We start from the raw sequence: 17,143 nt of genomic DNA on the forward strand, positions 1-17,143 counted from the left end.
TGGCCTCATTCATATTTATTATCAGTAAAGTTTGGGATATTTTCTGGTCTTGACCTATTTGTCTATCCCTCAGAATGTCCAATTATGTACTGTACTCACTACAATTCTTACTGTATAAAAAACTGGAGGTCAGTCATCCACTTATATACAGTTTATGTTGGTGCCTTATTTAAGGTACTTTAGTTAAGTAAAAACAACAGCAAAATATGTCATTCAGTGTAACTTTATTTACTATTTATTGCACATAACTCGAGGTCCTTAATTTCTGACCACTGAAGTTTCAAATGACTATTTTTTTCCATGAAGTTGCACATGAACATTAGTGAATTCATTTATTCGTGTTGTGTGTGTGTGGTTTATTATTATTATTAATTATTATTGTAAACATCTGTGTGATTCACATTGCCACAGATCCTGAACTCATAAGCATGGACCATGCACAGGCTGGCAGCAAGCCAGAAAGCCACTCTGCAAGCAAACGGATACTCTGAGGAAGGAGGAAAGTCATATCACAACATTGAATGTCCAACCTAAGTCATCTCAGAATTATACATATATTGACTTCTTAATTTGTATAGGATCTGGAACTCAACTGGTTGGTTGGTGATGAGGTTGACCTGATTTGGGGAGATTTTTTTTTTCCTGGAATAGTTGGGAACGGGGCTCAGTCTTTCTTCTTAGCAGCTTGGTCCTCCTCAGCACTTTCCTCTTTCTTCTCTTCCTCTTCAGATTCTTTGGTGTCTTCCTCTTCACCCTCACCACCTTCCTCTTCTTCTTTTGTGTCTTCGGACTCATCCTTGGCAGCTTGAACACAAGAAGAGAATACAAACTCCAGGTTAAGTCTAGGCAAAACTTTTCTACTGAGGCTCTGTGGGTTACTAAACTATTGTCAGACTGTGTCTAAAATCCTCTTGGCCCCACTCTCCTGAAGGACATGTTACAGACAGTGCTTGCCATGAACAATTTGCATGTACATGTAAAAGGAGGTTACTCCCACGTGCTGGAAGCTCATCTCCTCTCCAAGACCTGGCCTCAATGGTTTTATAAGTGTGTTCTTTTATAATTCACGTTCTTTAGGGCACAATCAATTCTTCGTCTTTTGGCTAACATCAAGTGTCCTTTTGGGTACCAAACCACTATGTTTAATGAGTGCATATGAACGTTTTACAATTTATCATCTGTGCCTATTAAATGTATATGTTTTCATCATATGTGTATTGTTTATGACTGCAAAACTCACATAGAATTCTCTAGGTAAGCAAGGCCTGCATAGCTCATGGATCTCCCAATAAAGATCCACAGCCAGTTTGTAATAATTCTGAAAGATTTTTTTTATGCTTTGCATACCTTCTTCCTCCTCAGCACCTTCCTCTTCCTCTCCCTCCTCTTTCTCCTTCTCCTCCTCTTCTGCTTCTCCTTCAGAGTGGGGCTCATCCTTGGCCTCCTCAGCCTTCGTAGCCTCAATGGTCTCCTCGACCTCTGTCTGCTCTTCCTGGACGTGGCTGCTATAGTAGGCTGGGAATGAGCGAGCAGACATCAAGAAGGAGCTGCTCTGCAAGCCACTGTAGGCGGAACGGCCAAAGACCTGCGAGCTCTGAGAGTAGCCGCTGGTGATGCTACCCACGCTGGTGAAACTGAGCCTGGTCTCTTCGCCTTCCAAGAGTTTCCTGGTGGGGAGGGAATGAACAGTACAGTTAGACCAACACTGGATGTGTTCATGACTTGCTCTAAGCACACATCCATCACTTTCCCCTATAGCCAACCTCAGAAGCAAATACAAGGACAAGCAAGATTAGGCACAGTGAAAATCTAATAAGGAGCTCACGAGAGACCCCACCCAAAAAGACTTTATGCATCCCTATTAGGTTTTAAATATGCATGCTAAGAACGGGGCTTATGTTACCTCAGGGTTAATTCCTTACACATTTGTAGCCTCTTGGAGGAACACCAGAGTAAGACTGTTCTAGAACACTTGGGATTCTAGGACACTTGTCATTCACTGTAACTCTGCACTGACTCTAGGCCATCTGCTCCGTCCTGAGCCGCCACGCCCATGGTCCCCCGCCGCTCTCCTGTTACCTGTAAGCTGCAATCTCAATGTCCAAGGCCATCTTGACATTGAGGAGGTCCTGGTACTCCTTCAGGTACCTGGCCATCTCGCTCTTCGTGCTTCTCAGCTCATTCTCCAGTTTGTTGATCGTGTCCTGTCGGAAGATTGCTTTAAAAATTCAAAACCCAAATCTCTACTGTATTTGTTTTACTGTAATATCTATGCTAAGGCCTGGCCTCAGTTAACTCCAAAGTGTACACCTTCAAGAAATCTCCCTTAAAATAATAGTGTGGTTGGGGTTGGACTAAAATGCCCGGTCTAGTGAAGCAAGAGAAGAGGAAAAGGAGGGGAGTAGACTGATGTAAGCGGTTTTGAAAATTGTCCTCAGTCTATTGATTATGGTAAGCTGTCTTTTAAAACTACCAAATTGATATTATTATTATTATTATTATTATTATTATCATCATTATTATTAACCACCTTGTCACACTTCTTTTAGCCAGGTCACATTTGGGGAAAGGAATGGGTGTGTGTGTGCATGCATTTGTATATATTTGTTTGTCTAAATAAATATATAAAGAAAAAATTATAGATTTTATATATATATATTTGTATAGTTGTTTGTCTAAAATGTTTTCCACAACTCTAATTCTTCTCCCCTAAAGATGAAGAATTTTAAAAAGAAAATGAATTTCAGTGACTAATTGACCTAAAATATTGTGAATTTATTCTTGTGTTCCTGTTAAAAACAAAACTATCTTAAGGCTGGGTGGTCCAGATCCAGTGAGGGCTAGCAGCCATATTTATTAACCAGGAGATCCAGGAAGTACTAAGGATAACTTGGAGTTAAGGATTGTCAGTAGAGAGAAGGCATTAGACTGGTGGCAACGCCCAACTCCGACTCCCTCCACCTCTTCCTCCCAACTCACCCCTAAGAACACTGATTCAACCAGAACAAGCAATTCCCAGGCATCAGTAGCGCCCCGCCCCCTACAAATGCCCCATCCTTTCCACCACCTCTCCGAAGCCCAAGGATAGCTGCTCTATGCTGGAGGACCCCCTAGCGTTCACTCTCTGGGTACGCCCTGCACCTCTCCCCCCACCCCCACTCCACCCCTGTCTGTGGACCTCCCCTCCCCCACTGGGCTTAAACCGTGCCATACCTGCATGGCGCTGATGTCTGCATTCTGCTTGTCCTCCAGCTCCTGAAGCTGCTTCTCCAGAGCTTCGTTCATACCCCGGCAGGCTTCGATCTCCAGGGTCTTAGCCTTGAGCAGGCGGCGGCTTTCCGACACCTCGTCCTTGGCAGCGCGCACAGCGTCGGTGTTCTTGGCGGCGCTCTCGGTTAGCACCGTGAAGCGGCTCTTGAACCACTCTTCGGCATTCTGCATGTTCTTGGCGGCCAGCTTCTCGTACTGAGCGCGGATGTCCTTGAGAGCGGCGGAGAGGTCGGGCTTGGAGGACACGTCCATCTCCACGGAGATCTGAGCATACTGGATCTGGGCCTGCAGCTCGGCGATCTCTTCTTCGTGCACCTTCTTCAGGAAAGCTATCTCGTCCATCAGGCTGTCGATGCGCTTCTCCAGCTCGGCGCGAGCGAGCGCGGCCTCATCGGCGCCTTTGCGCGCTTCCATCAGCCGGCCCTCGGCATCCTCTCGGCTCAGCACCTCTTCCTCGTAGCGAGCCTGGAGGTTGCGCAGAGTCTCCTCCAGCCCCTCGCGCTCACCCTGCAGCGCCTGCTTCTCGTTAGTGGCATCTTCAGCCGCCAGCCGCAGATCGCGGATCTCCTGCTCGTACAGGGCGCGGAAGCGGGAAGGCTCTGAGTGCTTCTGGCGCAGCACCAACAGCTCGGCTTCCAGGACCTTGTTCTGCTGCTCCAGCTCGTGCACGCGCTCGATGAAGCTGGCGAAGCGATCGTTGAGGTCCTGCAGCTGTGCCTTCTCCTGCGTGCGGATAGACTTGAGGTCGTTGCTGATGGCGGCTACCTGGCTCAGATCGAGGTTCTCCAGGCTGGGCATCAAAGAGCCGGAGCTGGACGAGTAGCTGCGGCGCACGGACAGTGAGGAGGAGACCGGCGCGGAGTAGCTGGAGTACGCGGAGCGCGCCGTGCTGTAGCCGCTGCGCACGCTGGAGATGTGCACCCGGGGCGTCTCCACGTAGCGCCGCTTGTAGGAGGTCGAAAAGTACGGGTCGTAGCCGAACGAACTCATGGTGGCGGCCGGTGCGCCCCTCAGGCCCGGGGCGGAGATGAGGGACCTAGAGAGAAGAACGGGGGAGAAGAGGGAAAGGGAAGGATGGATGGCTGTGTGCGGCTCGGCGCGGTCCTGCCACCTCTATTTATACGCCGGGACTCTGACGCAGACTGTGATCGATCGCTGTGCGCAGGCCAGTGGGGGCAGCGCGGTGCTGCAGCCAAGGGGTGGATTCTGCGCAAAAGCAAAGGCGGGGGCGAGTGACAGGAGGCTAGCGAGCTGCGGCTCCCGCCTGGCCGCTTTTCTCTGAGGCCCCTTACTTTCTCTGAGACCCCCAAACTTCGCTGCTCATTCCTTTCCTTTCCTACTCCCCCGGCCCATCCTGCCTATTAATACCTATAGCCCGCATCATTCGGACCCTTAATTGTACCAAATAAAAGGTTCTCGATCCCTACTGACACATCAACTTTTAATGTCACAAAGACACCCTCTCCCCGCTCCCACCCACCCCCAGCTCGCCGTTTCTGCCCCAGGGACCCTCTCAAGCACCCCTTCGTGTTTAAGTAGCATGGTGGTGAGGCAGGACGTTTAGATTACTGACAATAGCTTAAGGTTTCGCCCTTGCGACATTCCTGCAGGAAAAGTTTTGCTTGTCTTTGTAGCTATTTTCTGACATTTTCTTAAATTCGTCCCCCTTTCTCCTGCCTTTTATTTTTATTTCTTTCCGTATAACTCTGCTTCTCAATACATAGGGGACGTGCACCACTACACACCCTTGGAACCGCAGGACAGCGGGTGTTCATTTTGGCGTTTTAAAACCTTTACAGCTGCTAATTTGTCTGGCATCTTTCATAGAATTTCCCCTTTCTTTGTGGGAAATGAAGTCTGGGATACTTAGGAGGGGTTGAAACTAACCAGGCAAAGACTTGCAAGGCAAAAGACAGACGCGCTCTGCCGCGGGAGAACTTCAGGGTGCCTGTATCCTCGCTGAGCTATTCATACTTCCATAGCATCAATAACCTCTTCCCCTATTTTTAACACCTGTGTGGTACCATAACCTGATGATGGTTTCGACAAGCCATGAAGGTGGATGGTGTGTGTGTGTGTGTGTGTGTGTGTGTGAGAGAGAGAGAGAGAGAGAGAGAGAGAGAGAGAGAGAGAGAGAGAGAGAGAGAGAGAGAGAGAAACTGCTGCAAAGAGCTACCGGCTCTGGGTGTGGTCTTCAGGAAGAAAACTCAGCATGGAGCCTGCTGAAATTCACAGATAATGGATGCAGTTAGGAATCTATGGGCTTCCTTCAGGAAGCATCCAGACACCAGAGTGGGCACGCCAAACGCACACGCACGTGGGTGCAACATTTTCAGACTCGCATTTTGAGTACCTGCAGTTTCGAAGAGATACTGCAGAGATTTGTAAGAAACAACTAAAACCTTTATGCAAGCATTTGGCGTTTTGTTTAATTTGTTCAACATATCACTGGCTTACTGGTTCCTTTAAATGGTACAGCGAGAGGTAACAGTTTTCAAATACAGAAGTAGTGAAATTTTTGGAGCTGTATCCGGTCTCTTCTGGAGACTGAAGAGAGGGTGAAGGGAGGTTTATTCTGCATATTCCTTTCTCATGTTACACACACTGTGATTCTGATAACTCTTCCCTTCACGGAAGAGAAATGGGCTGAAGCAGAGGACTTCTGTGAGGTTGCTGGTGGCTTAGAGAGGTTAAGTCTAAGCCATATTAGAAGCCCACCCATGTTTACACAATCTAAGCTTTCAAACCTAGCCACCAGGTTGCCTGAGTGCGTGGCTGGCATACAGAGCCAAGCATTTATGCAGATGTCTCTCTGTAGCCTGCATCTTTTTCTCATTCATCACTGATCAAGAGGACTGGGGGGGGGGGGGGGGACAGAAAGATAAAGGTCTTGGATAAGGTCTTGGACAAGCCATAGCTTTTCTTGCTTCCCTTTACTCGTATAGATGAAGAGTTGCAACTGTTTCCCCAGCACTGGCCCCATGTAACTTGAATTATTTCATATTTTTTGTATTTCTGTGCACATCTCTGTTGGGCATTGTTCACTTCCATTTTGCCGGAGCATTTCCTTGGGAGTTACAGGTCATTCTCAGAGATCTTAAGTCCGTGTGTGTGTGTGTGTGTGTGTGTGTGTGTGTGTGTGTGTGTGTGATTTCTTTTAGGCAGGCAAGGCTCCTTGATAATGCCTTTGACTGCAGAGCAGATTGCCCACAAGGGCGTGGTGCAGCTGATGCTGCAGGGCTGTGAGATGCTGCAGAGAAAATAAACTATGGGACGCCTTCTGCCTTCTGTGGTCCAGTAGGCAGCAGGGAGAGGAGGCAAGTACTTGAACCTGATAGCAAGGCTTGCATCTGCAAGGGTGAGCATCCAGGACCCTTTGCCTTGTTAATCCTGACCAAGAACAAGCAAAGAAAAGGAACAGTCCCAGTATTCATAAATGGGCACATCGCTGCTCTTTTTTTTTTTTTTTTTAAATATAGCATCTGTCAATAGGCACTGGTTATAACTGCTTCACTTCAGACCTGCATCAGGGTGGAGGGACATCCTGAATCCATTTTATGACCCCCCTCCCCTTCATTACTCTGCTTTGTGCTCTCCTCTGCTAGGTGTCTGTCTCTTTTTAAATATTCTGCTCAGTCATCCTCCCTCCCCAGTCCTCTTGTCAGCAGTTGCTCTGAGAGTCCAAGTGACATTTGCTTGGTGTGCCTGAGCCAAGTTAGAGTAAGACACTTTTAAAAGAAACAGCTTGACTTTCATTTCCCCCTGCCCATAAGTATTTCTGCCTTGGTGATTTTTGTAGTAGGTCATTTGGTCTTCTCCTCCTTCTGTCTGTCTCTGGGTGTCTGTGTCTGTCTCTCTGTGTGTCTCTGTCACTGATCTGTGTGTGTGTGTGTGTGTGTGTGTGTGCGCACATCTTCTCTCTCTCAATAAAGCCTATGAGTCTTATCATCTTTATCTATTTATTTTCCCACAAGATTAGGACAAACACGGAATTGACAGTTTCCGGTAAGACATGATTCATAAATACATAAAATGAAAAATAAAGATAAATATAAGTTGGTGACAAAACTCACACTATTTTAATTATCTCCAGACATCTCTCTCTCTATTCCTTCAAAGAACTGTTCCAGGTCAATCAGTTGAAAGCAAAATATATTTGCATTACAGTTACACCTTAACAATGTACAGCTGTTTTAGGACCACTAAAAATATATCACTTCTTTTTCAGTGACAATAGACTCTGTACGCTTCAAGTGGGCACCAGCTTTTCTGTTATTTATTCTGAAATCCTTTGGCACAGCAATTTCTGTATTGGTGTTTAGGCTTTTTGTTTTGTTTCGTTATAGGGTGTGTGTGTGTGTGTGTGTGTGTGTGTGTGTGTGTGTGTGCTGAAATTCTTACAGGCCAAGGAAAGTGGTTTCTGCCCATGGTTCTGAGAGCCAATTTTCCTCCCAACAGCAATGCAATCAAACAGTCCTACCCCAGAACAGCAGGTGGGTCTCCATTCCCCTCACCATCCAGTAGATACATTAAGGGCATCAGTGCTGGTGTGCATACATCAATCCAAGGAGGGATGAAGGAAATAAACACAGAAGGATACTCACCAAGTAACAGGCACTTACTATCTATTACTTAATAAGGACAAAATCTCTATGGGCAGGCTATTCGGAGAAAACAGTCATTTGAAGTCACACAGCTACATCAAACCCAAATTGAGTACTGATCTGCTCATCCAAGTTTGCATCTTCTCTGCCTTTGTAAAATTCTAAAACTGCATGCTGCAGGATGCAGAATCTAACATGTGTGCAGTAAACCTTTCCTGTTTGGGTAACACTAACATGAACTGATCTATATTGTATGGCAGAAACTAAGAATGTTCTTTTTGGACAACTAGCAGAGGCAATGAACTGAATGATTGTTAAAAGTTTCCCGAAATATCCTAATATAAAATAAAATGGATTTTCCCAGTAAAGAAGATACATGACCAGTAACGTAACAATGTAACTATTTTTCAGATACCTATCTGTAGCATAACCTTTTCAGAGTTCCTAAGCCGAAATGCAGCTCAGGCCCCAAACTCTGCAGCATCCACACCCTGACTTCTAATTTCCTGGGCTTATGCTCCTCTTCATCCTTCCCCATCATTCTCTCCATCTTTGTAAATCGGTCTCCTTAAGATTACCTTTAAAATCTCTGCAACAGATAAAAGAAAACTGCTGGTACCCAGCAGCCCAGAATTGAAGTGTACTGTGCTTGCTAAATATTTTTGACGTTTTCAAAAGAACTATGAGCATAATGTCATCTTGAAGGTACACTTGTTGAAGCTATGGGTATCTTTTCTGAATTTCTTTGTATAACTGGAGCCATACTCACGACTAGACTCATACTTGACTCTCTCTCCTATCTAGGGAAATGCTTAAAAGAAAACATGTAATTTAACATAAAGAGCATCCAATTTAAAGCCCTACATTCTGAAAGAGATGTATCACTGCATCACGAATGTGCCGCAGGACTGTATAGACTTTAGGCTGCAGCAGAAGGGCAGATGACACTTGGATGCATTAAAGATGAGAAGCTCGCTTCCATTCAGAGCACGTTCGCCGCTGGAACTGACAGGAACTTGGTGCTGTCTGAGCAGAGATGATGGTGATGGGGCAAGACCCCTAAAGACTTGCTCCATGGAAGTAGCCAAGGCAATGTCTTTTCTCCCCAGAGGCCTGCTCCACAGTGTCTCACCCCCCATCATAGTCACCAGTAGGAGTCAGAGGCTCTGCTGTGGACAGCATTTCAGGCAGGTCAGACCTGACAGTGCTAACCGCGTTTGTTCCGCTGCACTTTCCTGACTGCAAAGAAATACATGCTGCTTCTGCAATCCAGGTCGCAACCGGCTACAAAACTATCCATGCCGCACCTGGATTTCTTTGCTGACCTCTACTGTAGTTTAATAAATCAATCGGAGGAATGTGAGGCATAAAGCTTTCAAAGAGAGAGGATAAGCATTTCCACCTGCCAGAAACAGAGCCTGAGGCTAGCGCCTTCACAGCCCTGCTGGAGCCCAGACAGGGCAGCAGTTCACTCCCTCACCAGCTCTTACTGCAAGATGGCAGCAGATGCCTTTGAGTCGCAAAGGGGCGGATCCCGGGACTCTGAAGACACTGCAGGCCGGCTTCTGAAAACCATGTGTCTGTCAGGTTCTTCGGTAAGTTAAACATTGAGGCACTGTTGGCGTTATAAAAAAGAAGAAAAAAAGAGTAGTGGCTAAATGCTTATTGATTGATTAAATAACTCCTATGTTCAGGCACCCACTGAGTCACAAAATGTCAACAAAAGGCTCAGAATGTACAGAGATCTATACATGTGCCTTAGTGAGTGCGGAGAGTCGCACCAGACACAGACTTCAAAGGGACTGAGAAATAGCTGAATATGATCAAAAGAAGCCGCTACTAAAATCACAAAACACAAATGAACATCAAAAAATAGAAAACTGGGCTGACTGCAAGAAATCTTTGATAAAGGATTACATGCTCTATGTTTACATTTCCTTCAAATTCTACCACAGACAAATTAACCCGTGCAAGGAAAACTGCAGCAGCGGCTGCTTCTCCGAAGGTGGGGATAACAAAGGAACTTTCTACATGGTGAGATGCTTATTTCTTGAGCAGTTTGGACTGTGCATTTGGGGTTTTCCTTTGTCAGGATGCCAAGCATTTTATTGAATTTACTTGTGTCCAAAGAAATAAATAAAGCTATGTATATGTACACATCTATATTAATAATTATAAAAATGAATGTAGTATAAAACATAAGTATCAGACATTATTTTTAAGAACAGATAAACAGAAAAAAATGTTATTTACATGAAATTTCAAAGAATGAAAATTCTAAGAGTTATCATGAGGAAGAGTCTGGTACGGGCAGTCATTGGGGGATTTGTGGGAGGAAAGGTTGGCAGGGACCCGGAGCCGGTGTTAGTGTAGCTGACTCCCATCCTTCATGCTTTATAGACATTATATTTGAACATCTGCGGCTCTAAGTGGTGGATGCTTTTCTGTTCTAGAGATGTGTATATAGTGTTATATTCCAGTTATCCCAGGCTTATGTTGCATTAATTTTTTTTCCCAACTCAGTCTTACATTGCTGCCTCATATTGATTTTGTATTGACTTTAAGAAGCATTAAAAGCTATTTATACTGAGACTTTTTTGGAAAGCCTAAGCTGTAACTGTGATTCATTTTCTTTACATCTCTTCTTTAAATACTTTTGGTCCATTCAAACCTGATGAAATAATTCAAAAACCTGCCAGCCTCAGTTCTAATTGGAGAATCGCTGTCCAGTTCAGGGTATCTGAGGCTGAGCACTGTGAGAGTCCTTTCTTAGAAGCTATTTTACAGGCCACAGTGATCTGTAATTTATATGATTGCCAGGCAAGTCTTCTAGCTGCTTCTGTGTCTGCACTGGGACTTAACCTTTATCTCCTTTGCTATCTCACCCGAGTTGTGGATTATCCTCTTGTCTGTCCCCCATACTGCAGCCACCAGACATTACTGCTAAGAGGAAGAGACAAGACATTTTTAGAGACACACAAGAACACTGATACTTAAAAAACAATTTTGGTTTTATGCTTTTTATGGTTTTATGCACCTAAATTTTAATTTCTTCTCCATGTGAGACTACAGCATCCTGCTTCTAATCAGTAACTATAGAGATATTTCAGTGAGAAGATGACATTCCTGAGTTAAGGTACTGATTTCCCACAGCCGTTCTATGAGGCATGAACTGACTCTGCAGGTATTTGGTCTTCAAAAGATGCTGAGAAGTCTAAGGGAGTAAGGAGATGTACCTCAGACAAGTATAAGCAATGGAGCCAGGCCTACCACCCAGGTTTCTTGTCCTTGTGATCTTGGGGTTCTTCCTCTAAATCTTATGGTATCTTATATTTGCATGTCAAACTCCATTGCAGTGCAATTCTGAAAAGGCGAAGGAGCATCTAGGAATAATGGCGCATACCTGTGACTGAGAGACTGAGGCAGGAGTAACTAGAGTTTGAAGCTAGCCTGTGCTGCAATGAGAATTCGAGGATATTCTAATCTGCAACAACATACAAACCTGTCTCAAAAAAATAAAATTAAATAAACTTACACATAGAAAGATAGGGAACCCTTGTGGCCTCTTACTTAGTGACTCCCTCTGATGTCTTACTACTCAAATATAAGAACTCCATCTTCTTTGCTTGACTTAACTGTTAAAAGACCAGTGTCAAGGGGAGAGGTGTGGATAAACTGTTCTATTTCTTCTCTGTATCTATGATTAACCATGATAGTTTCAAAAGGGAGGGATGTAATGGGTGGGGAAGAAGATGCTGAAAACATTCAAACAGTGAGCATTGGATAATCCCTGTGGGGTGAAGTGTGTGGCCACAGAGTAATTGGAATCACAGCAGCGATAGAGACCAAAAAATAACGTTCCTTGCAGAGTGGAGTTCACTGTGCTTCAGCCAAGGCCTCAGTACTATCTGATTGTCATATCGTCTGTATTCATTTTAACCTATTAATCTTAGGGTGTGCAGGATAAATTCAGATCTTCAGGAGAACACCCTAAAGCTTTATTTCGAGGTGCTTTTTCCAACCCCCCCCAAAAAAAATCTGGAAATTGACAGGTACTGGTTTAAGCTCACCCTCTTTCTTAGGCTCTCCTGGAAGACACTAGTTACCAACAAAAAAGCAAAAAGAGAGGAAGTAGTCATAGGAGAAACATTGGCAGATAAGCCGCACACCTGATATTCAGCCCAGAAGGATTGATGAGGAGGTAAGTCATAATTATATAAGGATTATCCTCGGAGGATATCCCAGGAGGAAAAGAGAAGGGAGAACTTGTTTTAAGATACTTTGTCTAATTGATAATGTTCATTAATAATATCTGTGGGCCAAGCACTGTGCAAAGTGATTCTCTTGGATAATTTCACTTCATCACCACAGAATCCCAAGGACTTAAATCCCTGAGTCACTCTCATTTTTAGAGATGTGGTAGCTGGCATGAAGACAAACATCTAAACGCTATGTCTGAGGAACCTGATAAATCTATGTCCTTAGGTCTTCACAGAGAGGAGAATTACTTTCACTCTACAATTAAGGAAATGGTGTTTGGAGAGTGTAGGACTACTGATCAAGGTCACCCAGCTAGGTCATACTCGGAATTTTCCCACTCCCTGCTATCACCAAAGCTCGAGAATGTCCTGGGTAATTGTTATATATAAGATCTCTCTTTCCTCACTCCCTACAAAGTTTAAATATATATTCTGGGTTTTTTTTTTAAGCTTAAATATTCAGAGTCAAGAATGTTCAAACTGTATACAAATGAATATATCACTCTATTAGAAGCTGCTCAACGTAGATGACCATCGCTGGAATAATTATAAGAACAATATTGTTTTAGAGATCTCTCCTCAGATACAGGCTGGATGTCTGTTTGCTAACTAGCATTTACCTTTTATATTATATTATCCTAAAGAAGAAAAAGCTAAAAAAAAAAAAAAAAAAAAAAAAAAAAAAAAAAAAAAAAAAAAAAAATCCTTATGCTTCCTTCAGTTTCACTTTATCCTACAAATTTAATCAACAGATCCACTAAATCATGTTAGCATTACAAATGTGCTTTTGAACAGGCCTGAGATATTTCAATTTGCAAAGTGGCCCCTTTTACCTCGTGCCAAAAAAAGAAAACAGATGTCTTGCCCATTACGATGATTGGGATTTACTTTAGAAGTCATCCAAATGAAAATTGACTTCCAATTCAGTTTCCAAAGTGAAATTTAGAAAGATGGTTTCAGTAAGGGCCACGGCCGTCTGTTGTGAAATACACAGACAGGTGGCAGCTATAGAAAGTGATGGCCTGGCTCTGTTTCAAAGGCAGAAGGGCTGCCCCAGGGATGAGTCGAGACTGTTTCGCAAGGTTTAGTCCACCTCTGAGCTGGCCTTGGCCGTGCTTGGCCTCTCCGATGCTCAGACAACTTGATATTCTGTGATTCAAAAGCAAGTAAAGGGTAGAAAATACTCAACAGACATGGCCAATGAGTAGTGCTGTCTCATGATGACTGTAGTAAGGGTCTGGAAGAGTAAATTAGTTCGGATGTGAGTACTGGGCAGCCTCTAGGCAGAAACCTGCAGAACAAGATATTTGAGGGAAGAATTACTAGTTGGAATAGTTGCAAGACATACACCTTTGATTACTTGCATAAGTTTGTCCTTCCTGCCAGAGAGACCAGAGTCATAAATGGCCAGATGACCGACAGAGAGGCCTGATGACTAGATGACCGACCGTATTTATTAATCAGATTAGATCCCCTCCCATAATACAATGAAATTATATTATACACCCACATATTTTTGTAATTCATGTGTTAGTTATAAAGAAGGGAAGAAAAGCATATTGTTTTCTTATTGTGGCTTCAGAGTTACGGTTTGAAGCATACTGGCATCTATGTACATGTCTCACCTAAGCTGAGTGTGAGAAATTGAAGAATTCCCTCATTCTACATCACTCTCTTTTATTATATCTTCCTGAGATTTATGGATTGATGTTCTTTTGAAAATAGAAATGAAGAGTCTGAAGTTGGTGGCTAGGGACTCATAGACCCTGAAGTCTGAGGTTTATAGAGAGGACAGGAGAATAATCTGTCGTTGTCACCATGGTAACACATCCTGCAGAGCGATTGGAGTTTGCAAAATTGGAAAAGAAAATCACCAAAGTCAGATAAATGCATTGTCATGTTCCTCTGACAACTGTGTTTTGTAGACTTGCTGTTTCTCTAAAGATAGGTTTTAAAGTCTGGGCATTTTGTTTGTTTGGGGTTCTTTTGTTTGTTTTGCTTTTGTTTTTTTACTGTGAGTTCATTATTCAGAAAGGTAAGTTTTATTGTGACTGTTTCATGTGTATATATCACATGTTTTGATCACCTTCTCTCAACATCTCTTTCAAAGCTCAGGGAAGCAACAGTACACAACTCAAATGATAACAGATGGGACTCAGGCACTGACCCTAGATCTAGCTCTGCCAATAACCACTATGTACAACTGTCCCTAAACTGAACCAGTCCTAGGGAAAAATTTCTCATTGGTTCAGAGGCACAAAGAATGCTAGGGGACCTCCAAGACTCAAGTAGCCAGTTGTAGTCTCCCTTTTCTAATTAACTAATTTGTGAATATGTAACCTATGCTGGTCTTGAACTCAGCATCCTCCTGTATCGAGGCTGGGTTTACAGCCGTGCGCATACCCAATTGGCTGTATTCTTTCACAAAACCACCCTACTGTACGAGCAGGAAGGCCATGAGCTACTCTTCAAACAGTTAGCAGTTAGTAGGACTGCAGAACCCAATGACTGCATTCCTTCTGCATCTGTGGAGCCCTCCTTGTTTAACAAATCATCCAGTGTCTGGAACCACATAATATTTCCTTAGAAATAGCACCCAACATCAACATGAAATGTTGCTACCCTTAAAAACAATCCTCTTACAAGATGAACTCTCACAAAAGAATGACACTTGGGTTTGTCATTTGTTTCTAAAAATAATAATAATAATAATTTGGAACTGTGCACTTTAAGTGAAGAGAAGAGGGAACACAGGGAGGAAATGGCCCCAGAAGGTGACTTTCAAGTGATGAAATTTTCCAAATTTCGATTATTTGGGTGGTTGATAAATTGTATGAAAATATTCAAAGTCATGTAATTTAGTAGAGTAAATGTATTTTGTCAAATACAACGTATTTCTCAGTAAAGGTGCTAAAATATTTTCCAGTTTATTTCATAAGTTTTTGGCTGTCTCCCTATTACATTGAAACGTTCACCAGATGTATAGATATTATACAGCAGTACATCTCCCAGTGCTTCTAGGTCATATGTATTTTCTAATTAATATATAAATCTATTCTAATGGATTACTGAAAACATCATACATCTGTATGTTCTATAGTGTTAGCATATTAGATCATTAAGACTTTTTTAACAAATGTTGGGAACTTGGTGGGTTATCAAGAATAAGAGTCATATTCATTCTAAAGCCAAGAAAAAAAAAAAAAAGCCAGGTTCAGAACTAAGTCTTTTAGTTAGGAGAGATGACAGAGGTTCTGCTTATTCAACAAAATCATGGACTGGGTATTAGGTCTATCTTGCACCTTACTGACATAAATTAGTATAGTTATGCTCTAACTGTATTTTGAGAGAAAAGTTTTATTTTAACAGGAAGGGTGATATGTAGGAGGAGCTAAGGTGGGAGGAGTACAGAGAGGAGGAGTAAGGAGAGGAGGAGGAGAAGGAGAGGAGGAGCTAGGTGATGAGAGAGAAAGAGAGAGGGGGGCCAGACATGGAGGCAGATATTCACATGTCTCTGCCAGTCAAAGATAGTTGATGTATCTAGGTTGGGTATTAGGTTACACTTCTGATTGATATTGAGCATTACCAAACTTATAAAGCCTTTGGTTGACATTAAAAAAATTGTATAAAAGCAAAAAGGAGAAGGGGGTATGGGATAGGGGTTTTCTAGGGAGGGGAAATGGGGAAAGGGGATGGCATCTGAAATGTAAATAAAATATTCAATAAAAAAAAAATAAGAGTCATACTCCTCACAGTTCCTGAGAATTAGAGCATCACAGGCCACTGGATTTGGTTTAGAGGAAGAGATTTGATTGTAGATGCCTGCCATTTATGCTGTGTCTTCACAGCATGGGAAGGGGTGAGACAGACATCCAGGTGTTCCCTAGCAAGGGGATAATCCATGCATGTGAGATCCAACTTTGTGACTAACCACTTTCCAAAGAAACAACTTGGCACCATTACTACAAGTCTAGAATGTCAGGGTATGAATTTTAGTTAAGGCAGAAATAACCTTCTCATTTCTTATGATGCAGGTGTCCCAGATATCGTGTGTGTGTGTGTGTGTGTGTGTGTGTGTGTGTGTGTGTGTGTTTCACAAAAGCTAAAGAAGGATTCCAGCGTCCTGCACTGTCATTCTCTGACTTATTCCCTTGAGACAGTGTCTCTCATTGAATCTGGAACTGGGCTGGTGGCTAGTAACCCCTAGCTATCAGCCTATTTCCACCATCCTCCACAGCACTGGAGTTATAGGCTCTTAGGTGAACAGATGGGTGCTGAGGATTTGAACTCAGGTCCTTGTGCTTGCTTCTGTGTCACCTGCCACCACTGCCACCAAATGGCAAAATCAAGCTGACTTGATCTCAAGGCTCTATTACCCACATCTATAGCCCTTCTGGTAGTTTGGTCAGTTTCTCAAGGAAAGCAAGGTCTTTTCCCTCTCAGTCCTTACACAGAGGGATGGCGTGGAGGAGAATGATGCAAATATCCAAATGGCAGTAGTTCTGGTGATATGGTAGGGGAGGGGTAGATAGGGATACTTCCAGAAGCCCCTGTTCATCCCAGAGCCCCCACACACACCCCTCCCATCCTGCCCTGTGTTCCTGCCCTCTCTCCACAGAGTATTTCCTACCCATCTGGCAGCTCGGCAGCTCTTCACTTCTGCACTCTCTGCACGAATCAAGAGCTTTCTTTCTGCATTTTTTCCTTAGGTCAAACCCTTTCCTCTACACCTAGCTTTCACGAATGCGTCATGCTTGTGTGTTCTCACTCCTGCCCTGCAAGCACTTGTGAAGTATGTATTTTTCTCTTCTTAATTTTCATTTTAATAGCATCTCAATATACAAGATAAATATTTCTACATTAAATCAGACAGCCATATCATCTTATTATTATTTCTCAAATATTGAAAATTAATTTCCTTTAAAGTATTTTTCATCTGCCACCCACATTTTTCATAAGTCCAGGATATATACATGCACACATATATCCCCACATGCATTTTCCTGAGAG

At 43.3% G+C, this 17,143-nt stretch overlaps 1 protein-coding gene across 1 annotated transcript; it reads right to left on the reverse strand.

The window, feature by feature from the left end:
- Nucleotides 1-207: 207 nt before the first annotated feature.
- Nucleotides 208-4,376, reverse strand: Nefl (neurofilament light chain). Its single transcript, XM_034498698.2, has 4 exons — nucleotides 3,214-4,376; nucleotides 2,080-2,204; nucleotides 1,348-1,667; nucleotides 208-804 (listed from the first exon to the last, which is right to left on the reverse strand). The coding sequence occupies exons 1-4, from the start codon at nucleotides 4,258-4,260 to the stop codon at nucleotides 665-667; spliced, it is 1,632 nt and encodes a 543-aa protein (XP_034354589.1). The 5' UTR covers nucleotides 4,261-4,376; the 3' UTR covers nucleotides 208-664.
- Between the last annotated feature and the right edge of the window lie 12,767 nt (nucleotides 4,377-17,143).

The sequence above is a fragment of the Arvicanthis niloticus genome, chromosome 3, assembly GCF_011762505.2.
Source record: "Arvicanthis niloticus isolate mArvNil1 chromosome 3, mArvNil1.pat.X, whole genome shotgun sequence".
NCBI lineage: Eukaryota > Metazoa > Chordata > Mammalia > Rodentia > Muridae > Arvicanthis > Arvicanthis niloticus.